The sequence below is a fragment of the Sciurus vulgaris genome, assembly GCF_902686455.1.
Source record: "Sciurus vulgaris genome assembly, chromosome: 10".
Lineage (NCBI taxonomy): Eukaryota > Metazoa > Chordata > Mammalia > Rodentia > Sciuridae > Sciurus > Sciurus vulgaris.
In genome coordinates this window covers 90,034,830-90,048,532 of record NC_136470.1, presented here as the reverse complement: position 1 = coordinate 90,048,532, position 13,703 = coordinate 90,034,830, and the positions used below count along the sequence as shown (strand labels likewise).

The following is a 13,703-nucleotide window of genomic DNA, read 5'->3' as shown; positions in this document are numbered from 1 at the left end:
TGGTTGGGTCTGAACTGGCTGGGACTGTAAGCAGGATGAGGTGGTTCCTAGGGGATGGGGATGGGATATTTGGGATTGTGAAATGGGCTTTTTTTTTTTTTTTTGGTTTGGCTTGAGCAACTGTAGCCCTTGTAATTAATTTAGAATCTCAAAATTTGTTTTTTCTTATCCACCCCCTTTTATAGAAGAGGAAAGGAGAAATAGAGTGGTTAACAATGTGTTCATGGTCACAGAGCAAATGATTGGTCTAATTTAAGTGCTGAAAGAATAACAAGGTCAAATGACACTTTAGAAGGCAGATTTTTCTTCATATTGTTGTACTTAGTATTTCAATTTAAAAAGTTGCAAATTATTAAACATGATTCTAAACCTGGAACTAGAGCCTGTATTTCTTTTATATTCTCCCTTATCCCTGGTTCATTGCTCACTGGACTGTGGGAGACCAGAACATGCCTCCCCACTGTGAAGGGTCCCTTGAGCTAAAGACAGTTAAGAAGAAGCAGATGCAAAAGAACTCCCAGCCTTCCCCCAGGTCCCTAAAGGCAAGACATAAACTTGTAAAGATGTCCCCCCCTTCCCTGTCTACCAGGAAGTACAAAAGTGAGTCACTGGAGATCACTGGAGACCCCCATCATCTGGGGACCGCATCAGAAGAATTTACATAATCAACCTTACTAATTAGCCTTTATCTACAAATAGTTTCCCCATATATTTACCTTCCCACAGTTTCCTACCTCTGGAAGCCTGAAGTGGCTTTTGTCTTGTTATTTTTCTAAAATTTGATGTTCTTTGTTGAAGATGTTATATAAGCCAGAGTTCTAAGCCATGGCTTTGAGTTACCTTTCGTGGAGGTTTTTCCCGAGTGATGTCCATGGCATACATTAATGAACTTACATATTTGCCTCTCATTAGTTTACCTTTTGTCTCTAAATTATGGGTACAGATTTATGAGATTTGAGAAAAAATTACATTTCCTCCCCATTAGGACAGAGTGAATATTCAGTAAATTCTTAATGATAAATTGGTTGATGCATTAGACCTACTTATAAGTATCTTATTATCCCTCTACAACTTGGTTCTCATAAACATCTACTACATTATAATGAATCTAAACTCATTCTCTAAGATCCTCCTTTTATCTAGAGCAGTGGTTCTCAGCCAAGGTTGATTTTTGTCTCCTAGGAGACATTTGGACACATTTTGGTTTGTCAAACGGGATGTTATACTACTGGCATCTCTTGAGTAGAGGCCGGGGATTCTGCTAACCATCCGATGAAGCACAGGACAGTCCCCACAATGACAATTTATCTAGCCTCAAATGTTAATACTGCTGTTGTTAAGAAATGCACATTCAGAAAGTAGCAACATTTGAAAAGAGACAGATTGAATCGTAGAGCCCATTTTTAGTTTGGAAAAATCTGGAAGACTTTCCTGCCTTGTATTTCATATAATACATCTGTTAGGGCAGAAGTCACAGCATCAGGGTCCATAGAATAAATCTAGCTTATAGTTGTGTTTTGTTTGACCAGCGTGTGTTCAAATAATTTAAATGTGTTACCAACACTTAAATCTGTTTTACAAGCAGATCTGGATTTCTGCCTTTTCTTGAACAATCAGAAGAGCTGGAAACAATGGCCTCTTGTTACCACTTGAAAGAGGTGTGTGTCAAATATTTAACAACTGGCACAGTAGGAAGTCACTCAGAAAGCCACACCTGACCTTCCCAGATGAAGGTCCTGGGATGGCTAGACTCTGGAACCTGCCATTGGCACTGTGACTGGAGCTGAGGAGTAGAGTCTCCCTCTGGGGACCGTGGACATTTTCGTCTTTCTCTCAGGTGTCTCCTCATTACTGAAGCATTGTCTATTGTCACTTGTCATTTCATGCTTACGTCACGTTTTTCTTATTAGATGGAAGGGGAAAATTAAATCTTTCTCGTCTTTAATTAAAACATTTTAAATTTAAAAACATGAGACTACCTGTTTCAAGGGGAAAGAATGTTTTTACTAGCTTGCTTCATTCATTAAGTTCTTGCTCACCTCCTGTAATCCTTGATCCTAACTGGCTTAAATGAATTCTCTAAAATGCAAAAAATTCCCCAGGAAGACTAAGGCTGGTGGGAAGTTTTACCTTCTTGAAGCTTCTTTGCTTCCTCTTGACCAAGTCAACTGCCTGGGAATTTGTGCTGAGGATGGAGTAACTAAGGTGGGCTGGCTAGTGAGACTCTGGAAAAGCGATTAGTGTGACACCTGGGGCCACAGATGGAGAGTGGCTTCTAGAAGGTGGGTGGAACAGGGAGGAAGGAGGCCTGCTGGTGCTGTGAGCTTCATCTGGGCCCCCATTTCCTGCCCATTCCTCTGCAGGGAGAGAAAATTGGGGGCACAAAGGATTTTCAGAAAGTCAGGGATTCTACCCTCTGGTGGAGTTGGGTTCAACAGAGTCCAGTCTGAAGGTCATGGAAAGGCAGGGTTGGAGCATCTGGAGACAGAGGGACTTAATAAAAACAGTAGTTGAAAGGCAGTCAAAGAACCTTTGATTGGCAATTCTGCCTAAGGCCTGGTGGGAGCAATAATGAGCCACGTCATCATGATGAGTGTGGGAGGTTTTGGTGCCTTCCCCTCAGCAATTATTCCTTTACACACTGCTCCAGGCAGTGGTTCAGGTGGAAGTGAGCCCTGAACTGGAGCATAAATGCTTATGTCTGCAGCCCCTGTCATGTTTTTCAAAGTGATTCTTAAAGAATTTCCTGACACCACTAACGTTTAATTGCAGTTGCCCAGAGATGGAGCATTTATATTGCTTTGAATGGTCTTCTGGGGTGAAGAATTATATCTTTTGCTTTTGGTACCAACAAGAAATCCCTGACTTCTCCAAAGTGTCTCTACCTTGCACAGAGAAGTATGCACCAGGAGAATAAAGCCCTGGAGTCTAAGTTAATAACAATAGTAACAATAGATCTATCACCTTTTATTGAACAAAATAAGGGTGTTAAATACAATTTATAGGAGACTACTTGTTTGTACTGAGCTCCTGCTCCGGGTCCCACAGAAACCAAAATGGAGTTACTCATGGTGAAGTTTCGGGTCACCAAGCCCAAACCAAAGTTTTATCTGACCTTTCCAGAAATCAGGAGAGAGAGAAAGAGATAGTAGCCAAATACTCACACAAGCTAGTTTTGACCGGCACAATGAGGAAGTCCCCTCTACTGTAGCCTTTATAAGAAAAGTGACTTTGAAATAACTGATTTGCATGTTGTTCTGTTTCTGCTTTCCTCACCATTTTTCTGTCTATACAGTCAATCTCCTCTGCTCAATTCATCAGAACCCTCATTCTATCTGATAAAATGAGGTGTTGGCCAATCCAGAGTCACAAATGAGAGGTCTCTCAGATCTTTAAACTAGATTTCTTATAATTTTGTCATTTGACAATTGTTATGTGCCAAGATCTGTGCTGAAAAGTTTACACACATAACTAATCCTTGCAAGGGTCCTACCAGGGGGTCTAATTATTTCCATTTTACAGAGGAAGAAGCAGGCCCCAAGTGGCCTGAGCTGAGCTCTTATTTGGCTTATTTGAAAGAGATTTTGGGGAAAATCTCTCCCTGGAGAGTAGGATGATAGGATTTTCTGGTTCCCAGGACATTTGCCTATTTAACTCACTGCTGTTATAGCTGCTGGCTATCAAGCATCTGCCACTTACTGTGAGCTGTGACAGATCACTAATTCCTCCTCCCACCTTTTTCAAATAATAAAATAAAAGCTTAGTCAGGTTAAAGTGCCTATCCAGTGTCAGAAGAGTAAGTGACAAATTGGTAGCTGACCCTCTTGACCTCAACACCCATGCCCTGTCCACTCTATGCTATTGCCTACCCCTTCCTGAATATGGTCTGGAAAACCCAGAGCCTGGTTAGTCCTGGAATTTTACCTTCTTGTGGTTGGAAAGAACCCATTGTGACATTTGGTTTTGGTCTTAGGATAATCCTGTTGATCTGGTGTCCACTGGGAATTTTTATAGATCTACTCATCTGTACGACTTCCTCCTTTAGTGGTTTGCAAAGGGCACTGGAGGCTAGGTTCCCCAAGCCTCCCCTGAGAGGCATTAAAATTCTTCTTGGCCTGCACAGAGGAGGCTGAAGGGGGATGAAGGCAAACACAAGATGTCGACACTTCCCTCTTCTCCATTCCCATGCCCCTCATTCTTATCAGCAAAGATCTCAAAAGCCTCTGAGGTCTCTTTCTGCTGGGCCTTGGACAGAGGTAAAGCATTGCATCACCAGGGCCCCAGAAAGGGGCAGGGGGAGGGACAGGCAAAGTCACACTGGGGCCAGCTGGTGTGAAGGACCCCATACCTCACCTTGGTAAACGTTAGATTCACAGATCCGCCCTTGAAATTCAAGAGAAGCTGGATTTTCGGGAGCCACAGTTCCCAGAGGCTTGGGTTGCATTGGGGTCAATACTGAAGTATCTCTGAGGTGAAAAAACCTAAACCGAATAAGAAAGATCAGCTCAATGAGAGGTAGAAGAAAATTCGAGCAAGGGACTCAGAAGCATAGACTAGTAAGTGAACTAAGTGGGCTTGAGAACTGGGAAGTCCTTCGATGGATGACATCCTCTCGCTTCCAAACTCATGCTCCAAAGCCTTCTTCAAGAAGGCGTTTGCCCATGACAGGAGCTCCTTGACAGGTGGCTGGTGGTAGGAATATTCTCGAAAAGCTGGGTGGAATTTAAATTTTGTTCAACTAAGTGTGTTGAGAGATGCTATGAAGAAGAGTTTGTGCTCTGGGGTACTCCTACCTCAGATGAAAATCTGAGTGTGGAAGTTTTCTTTAAAAACATGAAAACTATACAAAAATGGAAAGTTTGATTTTATGGTGATTTCTTTATAAATCAATTAATTTTGATCCCTTTCCCCAATCTTCTTGTTAACCTGGATTTTCATATTAATATTATGGTGGCTGGAACCACAGAGAATGTCTGATTCAAATTTCTCATTTCTCAGATAAGGGATTGAGGGGAAGTCATGTGGAGGGGTGTGGCTGGCAGCCCACTCACCCCTCCTTGCAGAGTTAGCCAGAAGTCAGGGTGTGCATATTGAAATTCTCATTGTGCGCCTTCCTTTCTATTTTTGTGTTTCTCCAAAAGATATTTGCCTTTTAAAGGAGCACCTTGGATAAAGATGAGCTCATGGCTATGTATTTCATTTAAGGACTGAATGCAGGAGATTATGCATTCCTAGTAAGACAAATTCCACTCACAGATTTTTAAAGGTGCCATTACAGTCCTGTGACCCCCAACTTACCGACTCCTTTTCTTGAACAATCAGCTGTATCCCCATCTCTGCTTTGATACAGAGCCTGCTTCCGTTGAGAACTTGGTAAGTTCCGGTCTTGGCTGGCGCTGGCTGAGGTGCAAGGGTGGGCCCGGGAACTATGGTGGCAGGTGGGATTGTTTGGGTGACATTGTGTGACCCCGTGGATGTACCTGGGGCATAGGTGGGTGGACTAGGCTTCTGACTGGTTGTGCTTTTGTGTGGTGCCATAGACAAAGTTTTGGGGAGGGAGGTCTGTTCACTGGGTTGGATGGTTTTCCCAGTTGTGTGGCTGACAGTGGATAGACTGGTTCCGGCTGTAGAGGCTGGTGGTCTGATGGATGATGGTGAATGAGCCGAGGTGGGACTGATGGTGGCTTCTGTAACTGGATGTGACTTGTTGGGTGTGGCCAGGGTGAGGGTCACTGGGCTGGCAGAGGGGTCACTTTTTGTCGTTACTAGAGTAGCAGTTGGAGTTTTCATTGTTGTGTTTCTCAGGTTCTCAGAGTTGGAGGTTTGGACAGCTGTTGGCAGGGAGATGTGACCATCCATCCATCTTGCTGCCACAGCTTTGTGAGGCCCTGGGTTTGTTGGCTTTGCTGTGGCCTGTCCTGTTGCCACCACGGTGGACTGAAGATGGTGTCTGTTTTCTGGAAATGCTTTTGCTCTCATTTGATGGCCATCATGCAAGATAACTGCAAATCAGGAAGCAAAAGTGTCAAAACATCAATTGCTTACAAGTTTCCTCTCCCATTCCCATCTTAATGTTTGTTCATAAGAAAAAAGACAACACAGGGCAGGGGCTGGTGCTGTTGTTCAGTGGTAGAGTGCTTGTCTCACACGTGTGAGGCACTGGGTTCAATCCTCAGCACCACATAAAAATAAATACATAAAAGATATTGTGTCCATTTACAACTAAAAGTGATTTTAAAAAGATAACATACACTTTTAGATTTTGGGGGAATTTACAAACTATAACCATGAAATGTTTTACAGGGTTATGACTGCACAGCAGACATTCTTCTGCATGAAGCCTCTTTGTCTACATAGGAAGTGGCACTAACGTACACTAAAGTGATCATGCTCAGCTCGAGCCTTAGGTGTGAGTGCCTCTCCATTTCCCATCTTTAAATGTAAAACCAGACAGTTGACATCAAATAGTGCTGGTAGGTAAACTGCTGCTGTGATGTCCTGGTGGAACCCAGGCAGTATGAATCTTGGTGACAAACAGACACAGAGTTTTATAGTTTTCATAAAATCATATAATCTCAGGCTTGAAAGGGAATTTAAATGTCATTTAGTTCAAACTCTAATCTGATGCATGAATTATACATATGAATCTTTGCTCCATGGTCATCTGATCTATGTTTAATTGCCCCTAATGATGGGAGACTCATTTCTTCACAATATCCATTTCACCTTTTATCTTGCCACTCATAATTTTTCAAAATATAGACAAATTCCTGTCATTTTCTTAACCTTTTGTGTGGCCCAGTCTTTGTCAGCCAAGAAAAAAAATTAAGGTGTTATTGCTCTGACTCTTCAAGAGGCCTGTCCTTTATATCAGCTCCTCAGATAGTCTTCCCTGTCCTCCTTATGGAGAATAGGTCCCAACCCCCATGATTCTCCATCTCCGTGTTTTATTCATTATTTTCACTGCACTAATTGCAACTTGTAATTATTTCCAGAGGTGGTATTGGAGTTAAGACTAGTGATCAACCTGGCCAGTGGGTACCAGCAGAATTTCAACCCCGAAAAAACCATATTTTTTGTGCATCTCTCATTAGACTGCAAGTCACTAATGGTGGGAACTTACGCGTAAAATTTCACCACCAGTACTTGTGCACAGAAAGTGTTTGGTAAGTCTGAGCTGGATGAATAAATAGTCAAATGGGTAAATGGGGATGATAACCTTGTATGCACAGGGGCATCATAAGGCTCAAGTGAGTTGGTTTTAGGGAAAACCTTCAAGACTACTGAGAACAAACATGGTGTCTACTGTAGTCACAGTTCTCTCTGGGGATGTCCCTTAAGGATGAAAGACATCTGGCTTTCTTTCAACTAGCGTGGTTCTATCCTTGCCTCCTCCTGGTCATATAACAATCCAGAAAAGTGTGCAAAACACAGATGCAAAATGCCCTTGGGAGTCAAGCACAGTGGAATATGCCTGTAAATCCCAGCGACTCGGGAGGTTGAGGCAGGAGGACTGCAGGTTCAAAGCCAGCCTCAGCAACTTGTTGAGGCCCTGAGCAACTTAGTGAGATCCTGTCTCTAAGGAGAAAGTGAGGGTGGGGGCAGGGAATGGGGATGTGGCTCAGTGGTTAAGTGCTCCTGGTTTAATCCCTGGTTTAAAAAAATGCCCTTGGGGCTGGGGTTGTAGCTTAGTGGTAGAGCATTTTCCTAGCATGTGTGAGGCACTGGGTTTGATTCTCAGCACTGCATATAAATAAATAAGTAAATAAAATAAAGGTCCATTGACAACTAAAAAATAAAAAATAAAAAATAAATGCCCTTGGGAGTCTGATCAGGCACCCGGGGAGACTGTTCTGTCCTCCAATTCGGTGGTTTCATTGTATTTATTCAAACATCATTGGAGTCATTGTTGCCGGTGCTGGGCTGAGACTTAGGAAAACATGTGAAAAGGGAAAGGAGAAGGTTCTACATTGGTATTTATAAAGTCCTAAGGATCATATCTAATAAAAATAATCCATCAACACCTTTTTAATCTCCTTCTTAAATACATTTCTAAGTGGTTATTTCCCCCTTATTAATAAATAACAATAAAATTACCAAGTTACTGGACATTGACTACATGGAGGCCTCAGATCTACTCTTCTCAAAAACCCTCTGGCAGAAACTATGTTTCTTCATTTTTTAAATGAGGAAACTTGGGTTAGAAAATTTCATCAACTTGACTGTGATTATACAATTTGCCAGTGTTGGAGGTCAGACTCAAGTTCTTGTACATCTGAATCAAAGCCTGTCTTTGGATTTGGGAAAGTGTGAAGGTAGGATGTATGAGGCTGGGACAACTGGGGGAAGAAGAGACAAAAGTACAGGAGAGAGGAATAGGAGGGTGCCTTGTGGTGACCCCAGTTCACCAACCTCTCATAATGGTGGTCCTTGGGGTGAAACCTTCAGAAGTTTACATGCTGAAATGGTGGTAAAAACTTTAGGAGGCAGGGCCTAGTGAAAGGTCTTCAGGTCTTTGGAACCATGCCCTTAAGTGTCATTGTGAGACCCCAGTCTCTTTCCCTTTTTTCCTTTTGCTTTCTGGCCGTGAGGCAAGCAGTGTTACTTTGTTTTGTGCTTCTGCCATGATGTGCTACCTCACTACAGGCCCAGAGCAACAACCAATGGATCAAGGACTGAAACATCTGTAACCATGAGCTGAAATAAACCTTTACTCTTTATAAGTTGGTTGTCTCAGGTGTTTTTTCTGTTTGCTAAGAGAAATGAAAGAAGGCTGACTAGGCCTGTGGTTGACCCCAAAGTGCCATTTCACAGGTGTGTTATTGAACCCATGCAGGAAATAGGGTTCTCATGCTCCTCTTCTCCTCCTCCTCTCTGACCCTGTCTTCCTTTCCCTCACTCCTGAGGGTACGGGGTATAAACAGGGAGCAGATGATTAGATAGGGAGTAGATATACTGTTATACTGTGCATTGTAACATGTCCCAGAAAGTTCATGTGTTTGTGAGGTACTCAATGAATCTGGGACATAATACTCTGTTTTACAAAATCTATGTACATGACCACATTTATATCCAACCTCTGTAAAAGTGGGCATACTTTTTTAAATGGGAACTTTGACCCTTAGAGATTTGGTAAGGTCAAGGTCACTGCTCTGCCTGCCCACAAAGAGGGCAGGGGGCAGAATGGAGGGCAGGGCATAGCTCAGAATCTGTCTTGACCTTACCTCTGTTCAAAAGAACATAGTGCTGGAGTTCATATGCTCATCTGCCAACCCCCACCTCCACCCCTACCCCAGAATTTGCTATCCAGGATTCAGGGGACTCAGCAAACTAATACGCCAGGGTCTCAATCCATCGCTCTGACTTTTTCTAAGTGACTGTTAGCAGGAAGAGGTGTGAGAAGGTTTGGTTCCTCTACAACCAGCAGTAAGAGCTGAGAGCTGAGTCATTACCTAGTTCCTGGGAAAGTTAGTGGCCACACAGGATGACCACTTCTCTAGGTTTTTTCCCCGACAGACCCTTTCTAGACAGACTTTGGTTGGTTTCCTGCCACACTCAACTCAACAGGTATGTAGAGGCCTCCTCTGAGGTAGGCTCCATGCCCAGCACTGGGGCTAAGTCTTTGTTTTTGTAGGTTCAAAACATTGTGAGGCAGATACAAATAGTCCACACTCCTCGGTGTGACAAATGTCATTGTTGAAACAGCCCCAGGGTGCCAGGGAAGTGTGGTGCCAAGGTGCCATGGGAGTCTAGGGTGGAGCATCCAATGAAAGGAGAAATTCTCTGGGCAGACGAGATAGATGGTACTCCAGACAGGAGGAGGAGATGCAGCGCCAAGAGGCTTCGAAGGCCTGGGATGCTTGGAGGACAGAAAGGGCCTGGGGAGGGGAGGAGGGGGACTCAGCAGGAGCAGGCTGGGCTGCTCTTGGAGAACACATTTTGTCTGCAGGCCTTTGAGAAGCAGAGTCAAGGGGTAACTGAAGCCCTGATCCCAAGTCCAGGTGTAGGGAACCAGATTTTAGCTCCTGACTCCAGCACCTTGCTTGGTACTTCCTAGGGCAGCTGTAGCAGAGACGTCATACCCTAGAACAGAAGGGTGGAGACTGCAGGCGGACTACTCCAAAATCTTGTCTTCCCCTGTTCCTTAGCAACAGAATGCTAAGTTTAATCTGAACACTTGTTTCCTGGAGTAAAGAGTCCTTCATCCAACTCTCCCTTCTGCACGGGAACATGATTAAGTGTTAGCCAAAGCAGTAGAAGCAATAGGGTCATGTGGGCCTCTGGGAAGGCTGGTTGAAGGGAGCTCAGTCACCTGGGTGGCCTCCCTCTCTGTGGCCCGTCTGTTTCCCCCTTCAACAAGCCTGTAACTTGTATGTGCTGGCTGGCTCCAGCAGACATCTAGAACCGTGAGGAGACCTTGAAGGTGGAAGTCAGACGGGATGGTGGGAACCAGAAGACATGTCCTATGCTAGAACGGGTTCCAATTCCTCTGAATTGGTTTTCCCAGGAGAGAGTAACACACAAAAATCTATCTTGTTTAATCCTCTGTCATTTGGGGCTTGTTGGTTTTATACAATGGAACCTAAACTTGACAGAGACAAATTTAAATCTTTTCATTTTCTGAAGTAGGAATTTAAGACCAGGGAAAAGAAGATTGTAGATAAAAATTACTCATCTGTTTTACCTAGGAGCTATGTCTCTCTTAGCAAAATGTCTAATAGTTTTTGCTAATCTCTAATTCAACAAGTTTTGAGGGTTTTTTTATTCTTCGAACCAGGGATTTAACCCAAAGGGGCTTAGCCACTGAGCCACATCCCCAGATCTTTTTATTTTTAATTTTGAAGCAGGTGTCTATACGTTGCTGAGGCTGGCTTTGAACTTGTTATCCTCCTGCCTCAGTCTCCCAAGCCCCTGGGATACTAGACATGCACCACCAAGCCTGGCAACAAGTATCTCTTGAGCCTCTGCACTCAGGGTTGAGCAGTGCAGTCGTTCAGGGCATGAATTCCAAAGTCAGACTTCATGAATGCCAATTTCAGGGCTGCCACTTGCTAAGGGGAGGCCATGAACAATTCCTTAGCCTGTCTCTATCTCAGAACCCTCATCTGTAAACCAGGGAAGAGGCCAGCACCTACTTTTCAGAGTTCTTGACAAGACTAAATGAATTAATATAGGCAAGTAGATGCACGTGTAAAACCCTCAGCTTATCTGCTATGGGCATGGCTCTGGTTCAAAGCTCAACTCTGTGCTTTGTGACCATTAGCAAAACTTTTTTAACCACTTTGTGCCTCTGCTGTCTGATAAGCAAAATGGTTCTTCAATCCTTACAAGGTTGTTGACTGGAGAGAAGACATGAGAGAAAAATACAGGAAGGGGATCGGCCCAGCCAAGCAAAGCACTTACACAGTTGTTCTACAGACACTCCGATGTTGTCTTCCTAGCACCCCTGGGAGAAGATACTATTTTCCCCATTTTTCAGTGAAGAAACTAGACAGCTGAAAGTTCTGGTTATAGAAATGAGGCCTCCCTGCTGGTAAATCAGTGCTCCCCGGGGCACTGATTTCTGCCATGGCAAAGTGCAACTCCTGGCTCACCCCTGAGGAAAAGTCTCACACTGAGAATTACAGCTCAGAGAGGAGGGCGCTTCCCCTCCACTTGCCACTGGCATTTGGCCACAGTCATTGTGTGCCAGTCTGTCAGTCACTGCAAGGCGGGCAGAGCGTGTTTGCTTTTGTATTAGCCTGTGGCGATTTTTTTTTTTTTCTTTTCTTCCTTTCTTCCTATCCATGGCAATGGGGATGGAACCCAAGGCCTCACCCATGCTAGGTGTGAGCTCTACCACTCAGCTACACCCCAGTCCAAGTGATTTTTTTCTGTATCCTAAAGAACACGAAAGTATAATTCTCAAAGCATGGCACAAAGAAAAGCAGCCTGGATCAGGGCAGCTGGATGACCCTCCCACAATTTGACGACATTTGTGACATTCATGGCACACCAGGGGCCACTGTGTTTCTCACTTGAGAGTGTCAGCAGGACAGTGTAGGCAGAGCTAGTTCTCTCTCATGCTCCATTCGGTGATCTCGTGGGAATTGGGAATTAACTGGCAAACTTGATAACACGAACAGAACCACAGCACCCAAGAGGACTCCATGTCCTGGGGAGAAGAGGCTCTGGTGAAAGCAGGGACTCAGGACATCAAATAATAATTACACGCTCGGCATCGCAGATGTCCTCTCTGAACCAAAGTGCAATGATAGTATATTTTTTAGAAAACTTTGACACCCGGGTTTATGCCTTTCTTAAGTGGTGTGATTGGTCAGACCACAGGAGATGCATCTTGACAGCTCACTGTTTACATAATATAAAGACATATAAAGACACTGCCATTTAAGAAAAACAGGAAAAGCAAGACGAGACTTCTTTATCCAGATAACAAGGTGAGAGACCCGTTTCTGAGCCCTGGCTCAGTTCTCATCTCCTGAATCTAAGTGATTTCTATAGAGGCCCCTGATAAGCTGCCCACAACCCATATACAAGCCAGATACAGAGTCACTGTGTTCTGGTGTTGACGTCTAATCTGCCTAATGCCCAGAAACCTGTCCAAGGTGTGAAAAACCTTGGAAAAAGTGAAGGTTGGAGATGTCTTTCATCTAAACACCCATAAGCAGAAGCCATGTCTACAGACTATCCTGCCTCTCCTTGGTCAGAGCATCAGAATGAATTTAGTTTAAAAAAAAAAAAAAAACAGATATGCAAGGGCCACCACGGAAAGTGGTGTGTCACTCACCAGTCAGCGACATGAAGAGCACCACCACTGCAGAGAGTTGCTGGGGCATGGCTGGCCAGTGAGGGCGAGCCTGGGACCGAGAAGGCTCCGCTGTTCTGTGCTGGACTGGGCACAACTGGGATGTCTGAGCTGCTGGCACAGGGCTAATTCCAGGGCAAGTCCCTGGAACACCTAGGAAGTCTCAGCTTCTTGCCCCTCATTTGCTTGTGGCAGAGAAACCAAAGTCACTTACAATAAGAGAAGGAGCTAAAAGGCCCGCCCAAGTGGCGTGCTGCGCAAAGAGGGAAACCACAAGTGCCCTTTGTGGAGAGCAGGCGCCTTCCTCTCTGCCTGGAGCCTGCGTGAGGGCTGGGGATGTAGGTGGGGGCTGGCCAAGGTGAAGGATGTCGGATCATTTGTCCATAGGAGGTGGGGGTTCTCTGGCAACTTGGGTTTCCTCTTTCTCCGATGGCTTAGGTACATTTCTAAAAACCCTGAGATCCTTGTCAGTTGAGAGAAAACCAGTAACTGAATCGAGGCTGAGCAGGAAACTTAGTGGCAGGAGCAGTCTGTTCCTGTGATCTGAGCGGCAACTCTTGATACCCAGGAATGCCTCGCTGTGGGATCTGGGAGTATAGGAAGCAGAAGGAGCTTGAACCTTAGCCTGCAAACTCTTCAGCTGAATGACCCTGGGTAACTGTGATTGGTTGGTTTCTTCTGCTGTATGACCAGAATGGTAATGCCTACGCCCAAGTGGTTTTACAAACCCTAAATTCCTGGAACACAGAAAACACCCAATATCTTTGAAAGGCAACCTTTTTACAGCTTTTCTCCTTTCTCTAGTAATTTGGACAAAACAGTGATGGTCTGTCTCAGGGCTGTGAGTCTGAGTGAGACGGCGTATTAGGTACCCTTCTGATCGGGAGGTCTATGGCTT

At 44.4% G+C, this 13,703-nt stretch overlaps 1 protein-coding gene across 1 annotated transcript; it reads right to left on the bottom strand.

The window, feature by feature from the left end:
• Positions 1–4,331: 4,331 nt before the first annotated feature.
• Positions 4,332–13,251, bottom strand: LOC306638134 (lysosome-associated membrane glycoprotein 3-like). The gene is made up of 3 exons (XM_079101264.1): positions 12,788–13,251; positions 5,299–6,002; positions 4,332–4,481 (listed from the first exon to the last, which is right to left on the bottom strand). The coding sequence occupies exons 1-3, from the start codon at positions 12,834–12,836 to the stop codon at positions 4,392–4,394; spliced, it is 843 nt and encodes a 280-aa protein (XP_078957390.1). The 5' UTR covers positions 12,837–13,251; the 3' UTR covers positions 4,332–4,391.
• Between the last annotated feature and the right edge of the window lie 452 nt (positions 13,252–13,703).